General features: G+C 43.8%; 1 protein-coding gene across 1 annotated transcript; it reads right to left on the reverse strand.

Moving 5' to 3' along the window:
• Positions 1-2,625: 2,625 nt before the first annotated feature.
• LOC307234894 (alpha-2-macroglobulin-like) lies at positions 2,626-22,427 on the reverse strand (the record flags this gene model as incomplete). The annotated part of the gene is made up of 37 exons (XM_080006760.1): positions 2,626-2,636; positions 3,129-3,170; positions 3,308-3,413; positions 3,513-3,581; positions 3,679-3,775; positions 3,834-3,857; positions 4,305-4,429; positions 4,545-4,757; positions 5,350-5,534; positions 5,717-5,879; positions 5,971-6,045; positions 6,155-6,311; positions 6,405-6,477; positions 6,914-7,090; positions 7,280-7,363; positions 8,169-8,220; positions 8,360-8,481; positions 8,610-8,736; positions 9,018-9,243; positions 9,427-9,508; positions 9,695-9,785; positions 9,898-10,041; positions 11,101-11,250; positions 11,351-11,496; positions 12,063-12,126; positions 12,684-12,911; positions 12,986-13,153; positions 13,249-13,358; positions 13,436-13,550; positions 14,595-14,745; positions 15,796-15,880; positions 15,962-16,130; positions 17,432-17,484; positions 17,784-17,940; positions 18,067-18,247; positions 22,042-22,141; positions 22,346-22,427. The coding sequence occupies 37 exons, from the start codon at positions 22,425-22,427 to the stop codon at positions 2,626-2,628; spliced, it is 4,404 nt and encodes a 1,467-aa protein (XP_079862886.1).
• Positions 22,428-23,150: the final 723 nt, after the last annotated feature.

The raw sequence follows: 23,150 nt of genomic DNA on the forward strand, positions 1-23,150 counted from the left end.
TTTTTCCAAATCCCTCTCCGACCCTTGTAAAACATGTACGCCTGGTGCTGCAGCGGCTCCTGGAGAACCGTCTCTTCGTTAAGGCCGAGAGGTGTGTCTTCCGTGTTCCGTCCGTTTCCTTCCTAGGATTCATCATTGGTCGAGGGAGGCTGGAGATGGACCCCAAGAAGGTGGCCGCGGTGATGGAGTGGCCAACCCCAGCCAATAGGAAGTAGCTCCAACGCTTCCTCGGGTTTGCAAACTTCTACCGGCGCTTCATCCGAAACTTCAGCCGTATCGCCGCTCCCCTCTTAGCCCTTACTCCACCACAGTGGGCTTCAAGTGGACCCCCGCGGCCGAGGCCGCATTCCTCGACCTCAGAAGTCGCTTTTTGTCGGCCCCAGTCTTGGCCCAGCCCGACGCCAACCTCCAGTTCGTCGTAGAGGTGGACGCTTCGGACACGGGGCTAGGAGCGGTACTGTCTCAGCGTTCTCCAACCTACGGTAAGCTCCACCCCTGTGCCTTTCTCTCCCGCAGGCTCACCCCACCCCAGCACAATTATGACGTGGGCAACCGGGAACTCCTGGCCGTCAAACTAGCCCTGGAGGAGTGGCGCCACTGGCTTGAGGGAGAAATCCACCCCTCCGTAGTCTGGACCAATCAGGTGGGCGTTGTTCTTCGGCCGGTTTAACTTCTCTCTATCCTACCGCCCAGGCACCAAAAATAGCAAACCTGACGCCCTGTGTTCACACTAGAGGAGAAGACAGGGGATCCAGAACCCATCCTTCCACCCCTGTGCCTTGCCTGGGAGATCAAGTCCCTTGTCACCCAAGCACAGGAACACCAGCCTGACCCAGGTACCGGACCCCCTAAACGCCTGTTCGTCCCTGACTCCGCACGCTCCCAGGTTCTGCAGTGGGCCCATGCCTCCCGCCTCAGCTGCCATCCCGGGATCAACCGCACCCTAGCCGTCGTTCGCAAGCGCTTCTGGTGGCCGACCCTGCTCCCTGACACCCAGTCCTTCGTCTCTGCCTGTCCCACCTGCGCCCAGTCCAAGACCTCCACCCGACCCCGCTTTGGCCTCCTCAGCCCGTTCCCCATCCCGACTCGTCCTTGGTCCCACATCGCCCTGGACTTTGTCACCGGTCTCCCACCATCCCGGGGCAACACTACCATCCTCACGGTGGTGGACCACTTTTCTAAAGCGTCACACTTCCTCGCTTTGCCCAAACTACCATCGGCAAGGGAGACCATGGACCTGCTGGTGGCTGAGGTGTTCCACCGCCATGGCATCCTGGCAGAAGTTGTGTCGGACAGAGGACCCCAGTTCACCAGGTCTGGCGCGCCTTCTGCTAGGCCCTGGGGGCACAGGTCAGTCTCTCCTCTGGTTTCCACCCCCAGACCAACGGCCAGATGGAGCGGGCAAAACAGGAGGTGGAGGCCATGCTCCGCTGCCTGACAACCACCAGCCCCATCTCCTGGAGCGACCAGCTGCCGTGGGCCGAATACGCCCACAACACCCTGGTCAACGCCTCCTCTGGCCTGTCGCCCTTCCAATGTTCTCTGGGCAACCTCCGCTGTTCCCTGCCCAGGAGGTTGAGATCGCCGTACCCTCCGTCCAGGCCCACATCCGTCACTGCCGAAGGACGTGGAGGAGGGCCCGCTCTGCCCTACTGCAGGCCTCCACCAGGTCCCAGCGGCCGGCGAACCGGCACCGTGCGCCCGCACCCACATACGTCCCTGGACAGATGGTATGGCTCTCCACAAAGGACTTGCCTCTCAAGGTGGACTCCCGAAAAACTTGCTCCCCGGTATGTTGGCCCCTTCCCCATTGTGTCAATCATCAACCCCTGTGCCGTACGCCTCCGTCTCCCTCCGTGTCCACCCCACCTTTCATGTGTCCCTGCTTAAGCGGTTTCCAGCCCTCTCTCCCTCCCTGCCAAGGCCCCACCACCCCCCCGCACCATCTACGGTCACCCGGCCTACACAGTGCGGCGCCTGCTGGATGTGCGGCGCTGGGGGAGGGGCCTCCAGCACCTTGTGGACTGGGAGGGGTACGGTCCGGAGGAACGCTCCTGGGTTCCCCGGAGACAGATCCTGGATGCCTCCCTCATCCGGGATTTCAATTGGACTCGCCCTTCCGGTTCCAGATGTCCACCAAGGGGCGTCCGTAGAGGGGGGGGTACTGTTAGGCTCACGGCCTCCCAGCGCCACTAGAGGCCGCTCTTGCCCCATCTGCAGCTACCCCCCCTGAGCCAACTGCACACACCTGGGATTAATTACCTGCATCACTCCACACAGAATTTAGTCTCCAGCTTCCCAGTCATTCTTTGCCAGACAGTCAACTAGCTGTTTTTTCTGTGGCTGTTGTTGCTGCTGTTGTTGTTTTCTGTTGCTGTTGCTGCCACTGTGGTTGGAGTCGCTTTTATTGTTGTTTTTGTTGTCTTTGTTGTTGCTTTTGTTGTTGCTATTGTTTCAGGGGCATTCTTTTGTAATGACTGGCTGACAACTACGTTCTCTCTTTCTTTTTTGTATTTCTTTGTAAAGCGCATTGTGTTGCCCTGGTATGAAATGCGTTCTATAAATAAAGTGTGACTTGACTTGACTTATGTGATTTCTCAGATTCACTTCAAACTTGACGAGTGTCTACAAGAGACCTTCACGATAAAAAGTTATTAAAAGATTTTGTTTTCGCCGCATGGTGTGGGCGTGGCAAATCCTTGTATTTCATGTTTAAAAAAAGCACTTTTGCAAACCCCTTCAAGCCAATTTTTTGGATCCTGCCCACACTTGCACTTTGAGGACCCAATTAATTTTAATGATAATAATTCTAATGATATAAAACAATAGTAATAATTTATTATAAATAATATGAAATTAAAATATAAAAAATGTATTATTGCCATTGTTATTATATTATTTCTGTTCTTAGAACAAAAACAACAACAATAATACATTGTTATTAATAATACCTTTTAATAATAAAAAAATATATAGTTATTATAAATAATAATTATCATCATAATACTTTTATTATTGTTGTTGTTGTTGTTGTTGTTATTATTGTTAGTTTTGATAGATAGCAGAAAGATAAAAGCCACATTGTTGAACTGGTGACAATTTAAAAGACAAAATGTCTGAACAGATACCTGAAGCACAGGAATGGGTGTATTCCGTCTCAGCTTGGTCACCTGTGTGGACAAATAATATGTTTTTGACCAGAAGAAGAAATGTCCAGTAGATATATATAAAAAATGCATATTTGCATTTGTCTGGAGCTGCAGGTAATTTCCCTCGAGAAAAGCGATAAACTCTGAAATCTATTTACTTGTCTGGTAATAGTCGTAGATCTTGACCACAGCGGGTTTCAGGTCTTGCACACTGATGTCCTGTACAATTTTCAAGTTGTGAAATACGGGGATGCCCCTGGGTAACTGTCAACAGAAGAAAAGAAACTCAAAACATACAGGACTCCATCAGTAACGGATGATGACGACTGTTGTGAACGCCGATTCCATTCCTATCCCCCTTACCTTCTCAAGGTACATGATGACGTGATCCCCATCCTGCTCGACGCGGTTCACCAGCAGGGCCGACTTGAGCTGTAACGTAACATATTCATTAGCCTCGATAGTATAAAATGTAAAATATAAAAATGACTTGTGCCATTAAGAGGAATGTCCTTTGAGGGTTGCTCACCGCTGTCAAAGACTCTGGGTCGGGGACGAATCCTGAGAGCATTTTTATATCCACAATCACCATGTTGGAGAATGGAATCAGGGATGATCCAGTATAGCTGTAATGGAACCAACAAAGTTTAACGACGCACACTTTTTACAATGGAATCATCTCACCCCACACCCCTATCCTGTTGAGCACTAAAACACAACAAACACAGAGAACTGTGCTTACGATTATGGCCTACTAATAGTTGGCGATGCAAGACTCTTTACTCAGTGACTCATCAATTACTGAATCGCAAAAAAAAGTATAACCTTTCCTCACTACCCATAGTTCTCACTTTCAGTGTAAGACTTCAGCTTGTTCCGATGAACACAGAGCTTCTGTTCTGCAGGAGCTGATGAATTAGTGCAGCCTTGCAATTTTGTAATTTTTTAACAGCAAGAGCTAATTTCCATATCTTTTGCTATTTTAAGTGGAAGATGGAAAATATTTACAATGGTTAAAAAAAACTGTGCTGCAATACATTTTTCATGAATCTGCCATGGCTTACACAATAAATAAATAAATAAATGACTCATCCTCTATGAGGAAAGGGGGGCAGAAGGTGAGTATCCTAAACCTCACAGCCGACAGATCCTTACCTGGACTGAAGTTTCAAGGTCAGTTTAGGTCTCAGGGAGTTGGAGTTGCACTCTGAGTCTACGGTGACCTGGATGTTGAAAGCCGATTGCTTGGTTGGAGTTGGAATGTTGTAGAAAAGGGACAACTGTGTGGAAAAAAATAAGCACAATTGGGCAGTTTTAAAAGACAAATGAGTAGACGGGTATTCGTTCATTTGTATCTGTTTGTCAGATACAAGGGGGGTGGAGGGGTCCACTCACCTGCATGGAGGTACAGGTGCTGCCCTTCACCTCCAGACTGTATTTCCCCATGACGTCCTTCAGCTCCCTCTCCTGGTAAAGGAGTTTGTTGTTTTGGTTCACCTCGAACGTCGTCTGGCCGCTGGGGAACTGAACTGTCACTATGCTGGCGCCGGCCGATTTGTAAACCAGCGTGGAGTAGTGGGCCAGGGCCTGGAGAGCCACCACCGTGTCCTGCAAATAGAGCCATCAAGTTTGGATGTCATTAAGTCATATGGCCACAGGATTCAACCACAGGCCTCATGGGCCTTCGTAATTACCGGGTGCGGTGCTCCATGGGAGAAAAATTACCAACCGGGGCAGTGTTTCTCAACCACTGTGCCGAATGGCTCTTGTGTTGCAAGATCAAAATAAATTGCAAATCTGTTTTAATTCATCATCGCATTCATCAGAATAGCAGCCCTCTGTTCGTCGTCTGTAGCATTAATATTTCTTGAGTTATGGGGCAAAGCTGAAAAAAGTCGGTTGCTCTAAAATATTAATATACATGTTTCTAGTGTGTCTTGTGATTCAAGTGGTTGATACGATAGTGGTGGGGCGTGGGATTATTTCATTGCAAAAAGTGTTGCCAGGGCAAACAAAAAAGTTGGGAACCACTGTACAAGGAACCCCTACATGCCATTTCTAAGCGTCGTTGCCGAAGCCCTCGGTAAATCCAACCAAACCATTTCCCCAAATTGCAAATGGACTACATCTTTAACTCCTTCTATTGGTCATCCTGGAAAACCTCTCCAGGTCAATGCCAGGGACAATGTTTGGGACCTACCTGCGTGGAGGAGAAGCCTCCGTACGAGTTCTGCTGGGTGGTCAGCCACCTGACAATGCGGGATGCATAGCCCAGGTCTTGGTTAGTCGGCGAAGCACCAAGCGTAGCCAGGAGCACGTAGGAGCTGATCTCCACGGACAGAGAAATGGATCTCCCTCTGGTCTGCGCCCAGTAAACGACACCTCCTAAGGAACACATTTTATTTTGGAAAGCTTCATTCCGACTGAACTTTCCATCAAAGGACAACCTTCCAGAAGACAGAAGATTTTCAAAATAAATCTCTTTACCCAGGGCCGAAGACACGTCCCAGGATTTTATACATATAACTCAACATCCTTAATAATTGGACTCGGCGACTTTGTCTAACCTTCTCTCACTGCCTCCTTCTCCAGGTGCTGCAGCAGCAAGGCACGCGTCTCCATGTCCCCTGCCAGGGTAAAGACGTACGCCAGCAGGGCAGTCGAGTAGGTATTGGTCAGGTTGCCCAGGGAGTCCTTCAAGCAGGACAGGCTGTTTTTCAGTGTGGGTTCCTGCAATTGAGATGAAATGGTAAGCTCTCAAAATGACTTTCGACATGCATCATTTGGACAAGCGGCCTTGGTACTAAGCCGGTCTACTTACCGACACCGACATGTTGGTCTCCAACAAAGCGGCAGTCACATAAGCACTGAGCGTCGTCTCATCTGACACTCCACCCTGTGGAGGGAAAAATAATGCATGCATTTCAGATTAATTAAAAATAAACACACTTCCAAATGGAATTAGTTGCATCGATCCAACAAACGTGGATCCATCCGCCCCGTACCTTCATCCTGTTGTTGAAGAGACCTCCCAAACTTTGGAAGCAGCCGTTGGGAATTTGCTTGCTCTGCAGCCAGGTCTTTGCTTCGTCGATAACGGCCGGGTCGATGTAGACGAAAGACATGGCTTTGACGAAGGATCGGAGCACAAACGCCGTCAACCTGAGAGAAAAGGCAGGAGGTCAGTCCTCGTCAATGAAGATGGAGTTGTGAATAAAAGTACACGTGAATACAATTTAATAATAGTTTCCTCACCAAGTGTTGCCAGGTCCTGTTCCAAAAGTGCTGTAAGCCCCATTGTGCCTGTAGTTCAGCTGCCTCTGGTAGCCTGTGTATGGTTGGAAAATGTGGTTATTATAGACAAATCGCACAGATTTCTCACAAGTGGGTGAGCTTAAAGGGGTCTAAATACAAAAAGGGGATAAACAAATAAAAAACAAATAACAGAAAACTTACATCCTTTTTTTTTTTACAGTTTTATATTAATAATAAAAATATTGTAATGAATAATAATTGTATAATTATACTATATATATATATATATATATATATATATATATATATATATATATATATATATAATTTATATATTTATACTAACAAAATATATTTAAATACAATTTTAAATATAAAAAATATTGAAATAATAATAATAATAATAATAATAATAATAATAATAATAATAATAATAATAATAATAATGTTATGATTCACAGCCTTGTTTTACATCCATGTCCCCGCTAAATCTAGTACTAGATATTCACCGCTGCTCAGGAACTGTGTGGCTTTTTTGTTGATCTCTGTTGTCAGTTGCTCTGTGTTGGTCAGGTATTCCAGGATGTAAATATTTGGGGCCAGAAGAGCCATGTTCTGTTCGCCACAGCCGTACGGCATCCTGAGCAATCCGTTCAGGTTCTTGAGGGCTCGGCCCAAGATGTCTCCTACGGACACACAACGACAGAGCATTGCAAACCAAGACAGCAAAATGGGCGTGGCCCCGTAGGCTCTTGTAGGCGTACATACACACACACACACACACATATATATATATAGTTTACTATATAGCATAATGCTATACTATACTTTATACTATAATGATTCCCTGGAACATGTAATGGAGCTGAGTTTACCCAGTACGGAAAGGGAAGCGCGAGCAGAGCCAGCGATCACATTCTCAGGTGGCCTCAGCTCGATTTCCTCCTTTAAAGCTTCTCCTGAATAGGAAAAAATATATCATATATATTAGCACGATAAAAGGAACATAAAAGTATACCATAATTATGACACACACTTCTAAAGTATCCAGAAGATATGAATAAAGAATCAAAGATAAATTATTCTACACGTACACAGTATGTGAGTGAGTCAGTGGGTAAATATTAGCCTAAATATAAGCTGACCAAATTAGTCAAACCTTTCATCACTGATAACTTTCAGAGTGAAACTTCAGCTTGTTCTGATAATCTCAGAGCAGTGTTGCCAGACAACGATTAACCAAGGATTCCAGAAATATTGCATTTCATGGCAAACTATCGCGCAATCAATTCACCGAACTGCATTTGCAAGTAGATGATTCTGTACCGAGGACCCCTGAGTAACGTGATAATGGAACATTATAGATAATTTATGGATCCAATCACCCCCAGAGACGAGTGATTGGCTCATTTATGGCAGAATCTTGGTAATTTTTCCATCATACATTATTGACATAGTTAGTGTAAGATGAATAACCAGGCTGGTTCCAAATAGGCTGCATACCATTTCACTATTATGAAAAAAACAAAATCTGAAACAAAGTCGAAATTATCGCACATTTAGGATTTTATAGAATTATTGATTGTACATCGTACAAAGTGCTAAATTATCGTACAAATGATTATCATACACCTGGCAACACTGGCTTCTATTCTGGCTAAATTTAAGCAAAATTTGACAAATCTTTACGGTACACCTGGCAAACTTTCACACCAGGTTGAAATAGACAACGGTTAAAAAATGCTGTTCTGGCCCCATACTGACCTTTTGGACAAAGCAATAAGTTGTGCGTCTCCACCTTCTCTATTCCCTCAGACTGAGAAGAAGAAGAAGAGGGAGGAGCAATTCACACAAAATCAAAGTTGCCAAATCTTCCAACAGGAAATCTGACGTCCGCCTCCCTCCCATGAATGTCAAACCGCTATCATCGCTGTTATCACCCGCCAAGAGCTCACCTTGACGATGAGAGAGCGGGTGACCACATCGACGCGGCCTCTCTGCGGCACGCTCACGATCTCGTTGTCGCACGAGGTGTGGGACGTCACCGCCTCGGCGACCATCGTCACATTCACAACCCCTTTGGAGAGAAATTAGACAGTGGCGAAACAAAAGGGAAAATAACGCGGTCAGACCGTCTGCTCTAAAAAAGAAACCAAAAAAACACGACCCAAAATAAAATCAATAAATCCATCCTTCCACGCCCACCTATAGCGGAGGGGGTCATCTTCCAGCGCAGGACCTTGCGGCTGTTGGCGCACAGGCAGGATGAGACCTGGTCCTCGGAGAGAAGCGTGAGGGTGTAGTCTGTGTTGAGGGCCGGGCTCACGGTGACCTGTCATGAGGGGGGGATTAGAAAATAGGTATATCAGCATCACAAAATGGATTAAGAGGGGAAAACTTCAGTACGTTTACATGCAAACAGAAAATCTGAATAAGACAAATAACCAGGATAAGATGATACGTTGACTTGAGGTGTCGACATAATTTCCATTTCTTCATGCGACCCAGTTTGCGTCATTCAGGGGATCGCAAACATAGTGAATGCACCAATTGTGTGGCATCGACTCAGATAAGTAAGGGAGAAAAATGGCAAAATTCTGGAGCGACGCTCACCATGATGCAGCTGGAAAGGTAGTTGAAGACGGTGGCCTTCAGTTCAAAGTGCTCTCCTCGGATGATGGAGTAGGGAAGGCTGAGCTCCAGGAAGAAGGGCTGGAAGACCTTGATCTCTTTGCGGGGGGCCAGGCCAAAGCCTTTCTGGGACAGGCAGAAGGCCTCCGTCTCCCAGGTGGTTATGGTGTCAGGGACAGTGAGGGCCACATTGTTTGCTCCGGACTCTCTGTGTTAACAACAGGAGACACAATGACACAACACACAAGTCAAGCCTCTGTTTATTTATATAGGCCTTAATTACAGCACAAAAGCACCCTGAAAACAAAAAAACACTTGGAGAGCAGAATCAACGGTTACTGCAGATTAGTTGTCTGAGCTGTTAACTGTTGTAGCATGGCAGCCCACTCACCCTATTTCCACCAGATCCCAGATCCAAGTCTCAGGAAAGAAGGTGCGAACTGTCTCTATCACCGGTGGGGGATGGTAGTCAGCTGCAGCAACAAAGTCCATGCCCACTCTTGGCGAATTCATTCTTGACATTTCCACTGCCATTGGATAAGGATATCCACCGCGAGCGACAACTAAAAACAAAAGACTATTTAATCCAATGGAAGCTAGCAGCGATCAGGGAACAGCGAACTGATCACAGTCAGACAGTAATGCTCAAGAGATCTTACCGGCGCGGTCATAGTAGTAGCGTCTTCCCTTGAACATGAGGCAGTGAGGGGCCTTCAGAATCATGTTAGTGAACATCTTCAACCCCGCTGACTGGACAAAACCAAAAAGATGTATAATTGCTCATTGTATCACATGCATGCCATTATTTCTCAACAATATAGAAGAAAACAAAATGGTTCTGAAAATGTCAAATGAAAAGTACCTCAAAGACTGCATAGGCATTGCTGTCGTCGTGTCCTGGATACGGAATCACGTATCTTCTCGTCCTCACTCGCAGACAGGACTCCGCGTCGCTGACTTCGTATGGATAACCATATAGTTTCTTGACTGGCAGCAACTCAAATACCTTTGAAAGGTTTGTTTAAAATGAAAGAAAGAGAAGAGCAGAGCGGTTCAAGTGAAAAATGTAGAAATTGCCACTACTTTTTGTGGACTTAACTCAAAAACAGGCGAGGGGAACAGCAGAATGTAAGTGACACTAGGATTCCAGTAGGAGGTGACACAACTTCCTGTTTCTAATCAAAAGTTGCAGAAGTTTGCAACCATTTTAATATAATAGTATACATGACTTTCTGATTATATTGTGAGTTTTACGTTTTCAAAGAGGCGATTGAACAGCGGTAAGTTGAGCTTCACTACGGAGATACTTAGCACTCTGCTGCAGCTTCCCACTGTGCTTAAATGCAGTCCAATGGGGCAAACATTGTAGCCTTTGAAAAACCTGTTGAAACTTTGTAGTTTCTGGATGAATTTGATGTGTTGATGAAGAAGGAGTGACCGCTGACGCTGACTTGATAAAAATAATAGTTTTATTACACAAATCAGCATCAAACCAGACTTGCCATGGACGGCCTGGGAGAGAACGGGAGCCGGATATATTCTCTGCCAAGGGACGCTCGGCACTCGCTTTTAAAGCTGTACAGAGATAACATACTACATCTGGTTCCAACCCATAGGTGCCCGCTCAGCCTCTGTCTTGCCATAAATCTAAACATTTCCTCCTCTGGTCAAGCTGGAAGAATCAACACAATTCCCTTTTCCAGAGGGCCTCTGAATAGACATGTTGTATTCGTTCTCCGTATGACATAGAGGCAATAAATCTACAGTAACATACGTTAATATTATTACCGCACTATATCTCAGCTTTGGGAGCTCAGTGACCTATTCACCTCAAACCTTCCAGACACCTCATCTCCTTTACGCAAAAACAGGAGTCTTAATATGTCGCACCAGTTTTTTTTTCGCAGTTTTATTGACTGCACTTCCCAAACTGAGTTTCTTTGGCCATATCTATTCTAGCATACAGTAGGTCTGGCTTGAATAGCAAACAAATCCTTTAATACTTTTCATCATTTGGGACGGGTTCTATTACGACGTAGGCATAATGGAATGGTTCAAAGTTTACCTTGTCTGTGTCCAGCTTCTTCCCTGGCGCCTTGATGAGAACGCTCTGGTCGACGGCACTGACGCCGCACAGAGAGCCCGGCTCAGCTGACACATGGAGCGTGTTCTTCTCTCCTGGGACCGCGCTGTCGGGAGAAAACTCCACCGACACCTATAACGCGCACATGCACACAGTGCCACCGTGAAAAAGCATCAAATTGAGAGGTGTGACCTATGGTCCTGAACTCCTGAACCCCGCTGTCCACGCAGACCTTGTGGACGAAGCATTTGTCGGTGTCGAAGTCAACGGCGTGGGCAACAACGTTCTCGCTGGGGAGGAGGGCGTAGGCCACGACCTGGACCAAGGGCGCCATCTCTGGAGACACTCGGAGCTTGAAGGACATCTCACCCGTGGTCACTGAAATGGTCATTCGATGTAAGCTTGTTTCACCGATCAGAATTAACTTCCACAAATTCAATTTAAAATCCCTATTGTTGATATAGCGGACCAAGGGGCGTGGTCAAGCACCTGAAAATGTCCAATGCACTCGTGAAGTGTCTCATTTTTTGTGTTTTGGCTGTCAAACATAACATTTGTTTGTCAATATCAAAATCTTTATTTCTGATTTCTGCAACTTTATTTTGGATATCAACTCCTCTTCTATAGTTGTTTCTATTTGTACTGAGTGCATTAATTACTGACGCAACACAAAATAATCTTTATCAAAAATGTATTTTATCTATCGCTCTCCTTTTCCAATATTTCCTAATATTTTTAAGATTATTTTCTAAAGTCAAGTATTACATTTTCAAATAGTTATTTCTGATGTATAAATATATATATTCAATTGTATATATTGTTAATCAAATGTATGATATGAAATATTAAACAAGCAATTTAATTAAAATGAGAAATTGAATTTTTTTTTTTATGGTTTTAATTATTTAATTTCTCATAACATAAAATAGAAACGCTGTACCCACCTGGACCATCTTGATTTTCAATCTTTACAAATCCTTGTTTGACAATGGCCCCTCTGGATAAGACCTAAAGGAATGAACAGTGGGGTTTTTTTGTTTCTTTTCAAACAAACTAGTCTCCTAAATGATGTTATATAGACAGGCTATGGCAGAATTGGATTCCTGCTTTAACACCTTTCATATGGAAGACCACACGATAACGCTGCGCATCAGTGCCCCCTAGCGGCTACAAGTTGCAACTGCTCTTTGCGTCTCGTCAGTTTGTGTATTGTCTTCTAACTCCCCCCTCCAGTCAAATGTGGCTCTGATAATATTCTATTGAAATCAGCTTTGAGTACCTAACTGTCATTTTAATAGACATTTAAGGAATAAATGTAATAATTTTGATAAAATGTGGTATATTGTATAGGTAAATTGTGCACTATAGTGGCTATCTAATACATTAATATCGATATCGTTCACATGAGAAATGTCATTTTATATTTTATTTTAGTAAAAGTTTGATGACATTTTATGTAAAGCTCTTTTCTTGCAAGTGACCCCCCCCCCCCAGATATAAGACTTTCTATCTATGTTGTCTGTATTTGGACTGCGTTTAAGCGCCAGCAAACCAGTCTTCCTCACCAGGTACATCACATCCACCGGGCCCTTGGCTTCGCCGACGAACGTGTACTTGACTGTGATGTGCTCGTCAGTGTCGCAGGGCAGGGGCTTCTCCCTCTTCTGCACCTCCAAGGAGCTGGCCGTTTTGGTGTCGACCGTGATGGGCTCGATCAGGGAGATGGTGTGCTCCCCGGTGTTGTAGTGCGGCGTTTTATAGGGATGGAATTCCAACAGCGGTTTGCTGCTGATCTGAGGACATGAAAACGGCCCGTCAGATCAGCTACACCCAGGGAACAAAATTATTTTGCGCTTGTTTGACTCACGGTGAGACGGAGGGTGCCTCCGAACTCGGTGGTGTTGAGCGAGAAAGTGGCCACACCGCTGGCGTCCGTGGTGAGGTTCTGCGTGAGGCGGGCGCCCCACCTCTCGCCCTCAAACAGGTAGAGCTCCTTGTTGGGGATGGCCGTGTCGTTGAAGTACACCGCTTTGACCTGTTGGCGGAGGCATCCATCAAATATTATCCATCAGGGACATCAGAGCCTGTGGTTAGAACCGCCGTTCCGAGTGGCCCTCTAATTTCACTCACTTTCCCCTCCAGGACCTGCCCCTCCTCGTAGACCTTGGGCGTGTCGACAAACGACAGCCTGGCAACCATGTAAGAGAGCTGAATGTTTGCTGCCTGTTCGTAGGCGATTCCTGGCATGGGAGGAAAGACACGGTTCAGTTCAAATATGGTGCTCTGTTCGGGAGCACAATGGCAGCGTGAGAATTACCTGTCCCCTCTTCCGTCACCAGGATCATCACAGAGAGCTGACTGGACAGCACCTTGTGGGTTTTGGTGAATGGTGACATGCTGAAGGTCATTGGTGCACAGCCTGTGTTGTTCAGCTGCACAAAGTTGGAGAAAGAAATCGGACCCCATCGCCGTCAGAATAGAATACATTGAATGCCTACATGGGTCACTGCACAATTAAAACATTTCTCCAACTGATCCACATTCTATAGTATAACTCATCCATTTTTGGCCGTGTCCATACTGTTATACACATATACATATACATTTACATATTATTATTATTTTATTTAACATGTACAGATAATTCAACCGTATCCATATTTCTATTTGTATTTATACCAAAAAAATCTTTATCTGGTGCATAGAGCACATTTTGTACATTTGTATTGTATTTCTAGGTTTTTAGACTGTTGAACATTCTTTTTCTATGGCACTGCCCCCTTTTGTTTTTCTTTTAGTCCCCTTCCTGGTTTTGCACTACAATGAAACAAATGATACCATGACAAATCTTGACCATATTTTCCCACATTGGAGTTGAATATGTTAAGAGATTATCAGAATGTTTTAAAAAGTAATTGGCAAGTTATCATAAAAACAAAGTTATCATGAATGATATGGCCAATTATAAAGTGAAGCTTTTTTTTATTTATTTTTATTTTTTTACCAGCGCTTCCGATTTGTAAGAGACTGCTAATTAACACATACATTAACACCTCTAAAAGCATCTCAGAACAACCATTTGAACAGTTTATACTTTATAATATTTATTAATATACATAATAATAATATTAATATTTTGCCTATGCAACCCTGATCTGAGAAGATATTTTATTGTTATATAGGATTTTGTATACTATACTATAACTATACTATAGTTAGAGATATCAGTGAAACTATGATCAAAACAGTTATTATTGTACATTCTCTAACATGGGGGACCCCTTGGATCTCTTGAAGGGTTCCCATACCCCAAGTTGAGAACCATTTATGCAAGCCCTATTGATTTTGTCACTAGGCTTTATTTTTGTGTTAGATATATGTTTATTGAGTACAATATATTTCGAAAGCTAATGTAAAAAAATAAATCTCAAAGGGAAATCTTTTGACCATTGAAGCCACTTATACGGGTACCTTACCTGTTGAACCTGCTTCAGGCTTGGGGATACGATTGCGGGGATGCCCTCCGGGTGTTCGGGTGTTATTATGAGTGGAACCGCTGTGTAACGCTCAATAGGTCGCATGACTTTCACTTCAGCCGTGGCTGGCACAGGCTGTCCATAGGTATAGCTTGAGAGAGAAACATAGATTGTCACAAAGTCCCCTGACTATCATTTCATTGCATTTGGGGTTTGTTTGGGTTTGGGGTTGTTATTATGCCATGTCACCAACTCTTGTGTCGTTTCAGATCCTGTCACTCCCTCTTGCCATGCAGTCTCCTAGTTTCCCTGCCCATCGCCTCACCTGCACCACATTCCCACATTACACCCGCAGCTTATATACCAGTCCCCTTCGCTTTGTTCGCCGCCAGATTGTCTTGAGTATTTCGCCAAGCTGTCCAGCATTAGTCGGTCCTGATTTTTCCTGACCAGCCTGTTTTTGACCCTGGTGTCTGCCTTCTGGACCTGGGATTCCCTGCCCGCCCCTTGTCAGAGTTGTTTGCCTGAGTAACTGAACTCCTGGTTTTGACCTTGCCTGTTGACTTCAGTAATCTGAACTCTCCTTGCAACTTGGTCGGTCTCATTGTCGTGCCTTTGGGTTGAAACCTGCTAGTACCAGTGACCATATATCACTACATATATCGATAGGCGTCAACAAAGCTAGAATATAGGGAATGTACAAGAAACCTAAGATAAACAAATAATAATGAAAAAAAAAAATAATTATCTATTACAATAACCATGACAATAAACCATAAATATAAACAGAAAGCAATAAAAATAAATAAAACAATAAACAAGAAAGAATTAGCAATATACAACAAATCTAGAAATTAACTCAAAGACAGGAAAGATTTAAATACAGTATATACAATTACCAACAAATAAAATAAATAAATACAATTATGTATCTTTGGCAATTATACAATGGACCTAATGATAAGCAATAACTATAACCTAGGAAAGTAAAAACAGTCAAATAAACCTCACATGACGAGGAAAAAAATCTATAAGCTATACCTAAAATGAACAATAAAATAAAATCGAAAAAAACAAGCAATCGACAATAGAGGTTAAAAGTAATACATCCAAGTTACCAAATTCCTCAAACTGTATGTGATTAAGTTCTAACATTTAAGTCTCAAGACAAAGGTAGGAGGGGAGCCAAAAGGAGACTCACGTCGCACACACTTCCACATTGACTTCCTCTTGGTCGACACTAATTTCCTCTGCCACTTTCACCTTCACCTCGAACCTCGGCAAAACTAGAGACAACACGAGGCCGTGAGTGTTTCTTATCGATGGACGGTAAAACAATAATTCATCAAACGAGGAGCTCAACATACCGTATTTCTCGACTTTGAAGTGCTGCAGAGATTTGGTCCCTTCGCTGTTCCACACGTCGATGCGATAGACCCCCACGGGGGCCTCGGAGTTCAGTGTGTAGGACAGCTGCAGTATTTTCCCGTCGGATGTGGCGTTGAGCCACTGTCCAATCCGGTTGCCGGCATTGGACTGGTTGAAAATAAAATCGAGGCCAAACGTTTATCGGGAATTAATTACATTACAACATAGGAGTTTAGCCTAAAGCTCGCTTCACACCGAATCCGTAATCGCATCCGACAGTGGGATCCTCCCCTCTAGTGGCCGTGGGTGAACTGCTTACATTTCACAACAGAGTTTGGAATCGCAAAATATGTCAGGGAAAATGGGAGCGCTCGCTTGTTCCAGTACAACAGCAATACGTTTCCTCAGCTGGACATTTCCCATTTTCTATGAATGAGAGTTTAAAACGTCCTTTATATGGTGTTTGCAAAGTGCAAAATGTTTTTCACAATTCACTTATATGGTGAAACCCGATGTTAAGTCATTCTATGTCATTCTGGTCATTATTTTATCTACGTGACATATTTGCTTAGTTTTAACTAAAATCTAGATTTCACAGTTAATTAATGATAACCTAATTACATCACACTTTTTCATGAACTTTTTCCAAGGCAAAATACTACATTGTGAATTTTAAAGGACAGAAATTTCCAAAAACTACGGAAATGCATTGGCATCTTACCTCAACTGTGATTGTTTTGTACTGGGGGGAAAAAAATGTAAATATGATGGTTAGAGCAATATCATTTTCTGAACATTATATTCATTTTATGTATAGTGTTTCAAATCAAATTGTAATTTCTCAATATTCTAATATTCTACAAAAACTCAGTCTGGTTTTGTAAATCTGACAATGATTTGAGAGCCATTTTAACTTGTAACTCTTTGACTTAAAAATGTAAAACCACCTTACTTTTTAAAATGTTATTATTAAAAAAAAAAGAATGATTAAAATGTTTTGGACCTTGCAGTCACCAAATTCCTCATCATCGAATTCCTCATCATCAACTTGATCAATAAAAGTCCTGAATAAGCTTTTATTAGAAACCAGAGTTAAAAGGTTTTCTTCAGTTTTTTATTCTTTTTTTGACCATTAAAAAAGGTTGTGAACATTCAACTGGGCAGATTAAGGTTTACTTTGAAGCAGCCACCGATGGACTATTGACACTGTGCTGCAACAGGGGCCTCAGCATTGAGCTGTTTGTCCTGAACAAACACAAAACCCAGATTGAAGAACACATGATCGTCAATTTCTGCCATTATATAACTTAGGTTGAGTCCTGTGCAGCACATAGCATTTCAAAGTAGTAGTAGGAGTATGGTTTTTTTTTTCTTCAAGAAATTAGAGCCTATTGCGTTGCGATAGACAAGTGTCATCTGCATATCAGCATATAGGGCTTTAGATTAGGTCCAAACTAAATCGCACTCACCAGCTCATTAACAGATCGGAACTTGCTGTCGAGTGTTAGTACTCTGAATTTCACTGTAAAGAGAAATGACATATAATCCATACTGGCACTTTGGTAGAACATGTATTTCTACACCACACACATTTTCCCACAGGCTAACGAGGCATACATTGAAATTACAATCATACAATAAATCCACACTTTATTTACTCTCTCATTATCTACTCTCCCTTTACTAGATTATAAACAGTCAAAACAATGGACATGATCCAATCAAGCGACGTTATGGTCTTTGAATGGATTTAATTCATCTAGTAGTTTTCATTTTTTTTTAACAGTAGAACCCGGGCCCACGCAGGCAGGGATGACGTACCCGTTTGCCCGGGGAGGTAGATGGGTTTGTCCGTTTGGATGAACGTCTGCGGGCGGTACGCTTTGATCATCACTTTCCTGTTCTCTCTCAACTCAAATTCTTTGCCTTTGACCAACACCTCCAGATTCTGCACCTCCTTGTTCAGTACAGCGGGCGTCTGTAAAGAGATCAACGTTTACCCGACAACCCTCCAAGTGAGCCATTGCACAGAGCCCCCCCCCACCATATGTCAACCACAGGAAAGAAAAGTCTTCTTAATAAGGTCTTTGGAAGAGGACCCAACCTTGAACTGAACACATCGGCGAAACTCTGTGTCTGTGGTCTCCCGCAGCAGCGTCATGTTGCCTTCCTTGGCAAATAGGGTGACGGTCATGAGCAGGGTCTCGTTGGGCTGCAGGAGGCTGGCGCAGAACCTGTTCTCGGAGCCGGCCTCCAGCACAGAAGAGATGACCACCATGTATTGCCTGCAAACCCAATACACGTACATAGCTGGTTTTACAAGAAGGAAACCAGACATAAGTAGAATAACGGTTAGTGCTAGGGTTGGGTTTAGAGCTAAGTTAGGGCTAAGGTTAGGGTTAGGGCTAGGTTAGAGTATAGGGTTAGGGTTAGGTGGTATTGCTGGTACGTCGGATAATGCCCGGTGGACTTACGGTCGTGCTGCTGCACTGCCCATGTGCACCGAGCTCAGACAGACAAAGAGCAACCATCTCCACCCCTGGAACGCCGGAAGATCCATGACTGTGGCTGTGGTGTGTCACCGGATTGCTCTGTCTTATGTAGGCTGTTTTAGGGAGGACCAAGGACTATACTACGCCCACTCATCCACCCACCCACACCCCACCCAACCATTTACACACACACACACACACACACTGCTCAGCGACAATGAGGGGGTGCATTCAGCTGCGGGGCACCTATCAACTACTACTAGTCGATCTGGTTTTGGCTTGATTTAAGAACAGTTCTGATTATGAGTGTGTGTTTTTATCTTGTTTTTGGAGCCTTGAGTGAATATACATGTTTGTCCTTTACAAAATAAGTGAGGTTGAAATTGTGCGAAAAGATCACAAAGTGATTATAGCTATTGATAGGTCATCAGTAGATTAGATTGATTGAATTAGTAGAATATACATTTTAATTAAATTGATTTGAGTTATTATAGTGGAGAGAGCGATTGATGAGGGTTAAGATGGAGTGGAAATTCTGCAAACTATTAATTTCAGACCGGTTCATTTGAAAGTCTTAAGCCTGATCTAAAGTCAGACGTGGTACCACTGGACCCTGATTGTTCCAATTGGTATTATGTCCTGAAGGTAGATATTACAGTAAATATTTAATAAAGATTAATAAAGAAAGAAGACATTGCCTTTTGCTGGTGTTGCTAATTATCTTCTAGTTTGAGGTTTGTTATATTGCCTTTTGACTTTTGGGCTTAAAGCAAACCTTTTTATTATTATTATTATTATTATTAGTATGATTATTACTTGTATTTCATTTTGTAGTATCTCCTGCAGCATAACTCACGATGCCAAGTAGTCTGTTCATACTAATTGGAATGTGTCAGCAGGACAGACGGGTATAATCAATGCAATCTATTTTCAACCCACTCAGCAATGGTGAAAATCCAGTAATACCACATTCAAAACCACACCTTTCCCACCCTTTTATAGAAGAGAACAGTTATCTGGTTTCTTCCCACGTGGCAGGGTTTTCTTCTTTTTTTAAATCAGAGCAGAGACTAGGGTTGACTGTCAGGTTAGAGGATCACTATTGACAGCACGAGGGCCACCTTGATCAAACTATTATATCACTCCTATTGGACGGGGGAGTTGATGCAATGCTGCCCTTTACTCTGCGTGGGATGTTTGAACTAGCGACGCAATAACAGGTCTGATCGTAATCACCAGGCAAACATAAACATTTGGGAAAGAGCACTAACTTGTATACGTCTGATTAATTCACCAAACATTCACCAAGTAAAACAGAACTTTCAGGCGAGTGGGTGTAGTGTAAGACAATAAAACTGTTGCGCTTTGAGAGAAGAATGTTTATCACTCATTTGTTGTTGTTTTTTAAAATATTTTCTTATTGTTATCAATGAATAGCAATCAACTTTGCCAGATTAATGAAAAATACAAAAATAAATAATCCATGAAAACTTGTCACCATGTTGAGAACAATCCAATGGAATGTGCGACTGAGTGATGCGTTAAAGATCCAGCAAGGCGTTGGAAAAAAATAAAAGCTGTGCAATGGTAATTACTCACAGAAATACCACAATGTTTTTTGTATTTCATAGAAACATAACTTATTGAAAATGTAAGTCAGTGCAACCATGTAAGTTATAAAAATGACAAGATTTAGTTGAAAGTTAAAAAAAATGTATATGCTAAACGTCATGTATAAACATTTTCCTTACACCTAAACTTAAAAAACTTTAATGAAAAGGCAGAAAGTGTTTGCAGTATTGAAAAATTACTCTATAATAATTCTAATGAAAAATTAATGTGAATATTCCATAAAATGTTGTCTGCATTTCAATAAAGACAAGTAATCTATTAAACTGAATTTTTCAATTGTACACTATTAAAATAGAAAATGCTATAAAGTAGTAATTACAACTAACTTGCATATATATATTTCTAAAATGAAATGAATTTATTGTTATTGTTATGAAAAGTAATTGCAAAAGTCATTTTTGTAATTGTTCCAGATGGCTTGTCTTGTCATTTCTTGTCCAAATTTCCAAATGACTGTACTTTACTGTGCATCTAAGAAACAAAATTGTGTTTACCCAACTGTTTGCCATTACTCAATTATTCCTTATTCATTACACAGCTCTGTCGAATACTCCATACTGATTGGTCAAGTAACAGCAATCAGCGGTCAATTATTTACAAAAAATGATGGTTGTCACAGGCAACCACTTCTCCTTGGCTGCATTCACATCCCTCACATGACTCTGCCTACGTGCTTATGCTAACACTAGCTAGCGGCAGCATCTTGTGACGCCACATAGAAACTACAATGGAAGACTTTCCATTCCAAGAGGTGAATTTGCATAATGTACAGTTTGACATGTTGAAGTCATATGTAGGGCAATTAAGTATTTTTTTTTTTCTCAAGCGAATAGTTTGCTACGTTGTGCTAGCTATGTTATTATACACTAGTTTCTTTGCAGAAGCTTTGCAGTCGCTTAGTGTGCCGCAGTGCGAGGTATACAAGTTATGAAACTAGACATACTAGTTAGAAAATAATTTCACATCAATATTTTGTCTCTTTCGTCATCTTTTATTTAGTAAATAGCCGTGTAACAAACCAACCTGCCTCTTTGTTTGTAAGTTTATCTATCTACTAGTATCACGTTGATGACACTGAAGCAACTTAAGCTACTTTGTGACCCTGCACAACATTGTAACTTTCCCTTAGTAATCAACACAGGTCGCAAGCAGTACAACGGAGGATGAACTGGCTTCCAAACAAACTCCAGAAGTCATTTGGCTTCAGAAGAGCAAGGGCGGGACAAAACACGTCACAGACTGCAATCAGGGAGAGGTTTTGTTTTGCCTGTGTTTTAAAAAATATTTTTTTGGTTGTCATTTTGCGATGCCCTTTAACTCTCCCTAGCACAGCTGTGGGGCGACTCTCTAAATAATCAAGTCGATTTGGAAACACAGTGCAAGACTGCCAATTAGACTCTAGCTGTGCATTGGACAACACACATATACTGTAAAGCACCCCAGGAAACCGCGAGGCGGGAACTGCAGCACTGGCGGACACAGAAGCGGAATCCAGGGTTGACACCAAGAGCAACCAAAGGCGTTTTCATCGTAGTTACCTTTTCATAGTTCTAAGAAAGTTTTGAAGGAACTTTTCCTATTTTGTGTCCGCAGTGAAGGAACTAGGAACTTTTCTAGTTCTTAGAACTCCGTTTTGAGAAACCTTTTTATCTCCTACTCCAGGGCAGGGACTAACCGGCACAAGAGGTGTCGCGAAGTCGATCCACTCACACAAAAGCGCTACTGGATTCCAGAAAACACCGTTCCTCTAGGAAGTGCTTGAGATCACAGAACATATGTCTTCCGTCGACTCGTCTTCTCCGTCAACGCGCTGCAGAGGACCGGGTCGGAACAGTCCGACGTCGCGTCCGTGTCCACACCGAGTAGCCGATCCCAGCGGCTTGCAGGGAACTCGTCCTCCTCTGGCGGCTCGCAGGGAACTCCCGATTGAGTTCCAATCGGCCTCTCTTATTTACCGTCCGTTTACGAAGTAACCAATCGGTGGTCGTCCGTTGTCCTTGCCCATTGGCAACAGCTGTGTCTCGTTGTCATCAGCTGGGTCGTGCTGATTAGCGCCTAACCATATGGAAAACTACCCACCAGCAAAAACATTGATTCCACTGTCCCAAATAGTCCATGAAGCACACCCCCATATTACAGATCAACATGCATAAATTAGCATACTAATATTGACAGTCAACCAATAACATTACACAGGGCCCACACGACATAATTCCCCCCCACTTAAATGGTGGTCGTCCCGACCCAACCGCTACTCACTCATATCTTTGGGGAGGTACCCCGTGATTGGACCGTTGCGAGCGCCTGACCAGAGGCACACCTTCCCCCAGTATCTCCTCATCTTGTTGGAGATTTCCTTGAGTCTCGGGGGCCGGAATCTGTCTGTCTGGGCCTGGGGCTAGATGAGGCTCTGGACGTGGTGAAGGGGGCAGCACTCCCATCCCTTGCCATCGGGGTGGCGGGTCTGTTCCCTCCCTTGGTGGTCCAGCTGCGAGTCTCAACGGGGGCGGAGGAGGACCCTGGAGACCAGTCGGGCAGGAACACAGATTGTTCCAGTGCATGGTGCGGACAGGCCCTTCCTTCCCCTCCGGCCGGATGTGATAGACTGGCTGCTCAGGACGCAACTGAGAAAGAACCACAAAAGCAGAGGGGACCCACCTAGGCTCCAGCTTGCCCCTAGCCCGACGGCGAAATTTCGGACTAGGACCCGCTCCCCTGGCAGTAATTCAGTGGCCCGGGCCCTCCGGTTGTAGCGTGCCTGGTCCCAGGCCTGCCTCTGATGGGTGCGTGCTTGCACCCGGTGATAGGCGGCAGTCAAGGCTCGGTGGTGATGTGCGACCCATCCATCTAGGGAGGTGCGCTCCTGGGGAGGCCGAACATCCACACACAGATCCACAGGGAGTCTGGCATGCCTACCAAACACCACGAAATGGGGAGTTAGCCCAGTGGCACTATGAATGGTGCTATTATATACCTGTACCAGCGCAGGCATCTTGGCTGACCACTGGGACTGCTCCTCCGTATGCAAGGAACTCGGCAGGGACAGCAAAGTCTGGTTGAACCG

Source organism: Zeus faber (assembly GCF_960531495.2).
Source record: "Zeus faber genome assembly, chromosome: 9".
Taxonomy (NCBI): domain Eukaryota; kingdom Metazoa; phylum Chordata; class Actinopteri; order Zeiformes; family Zeidae; genus Zeus; species Zeus faber.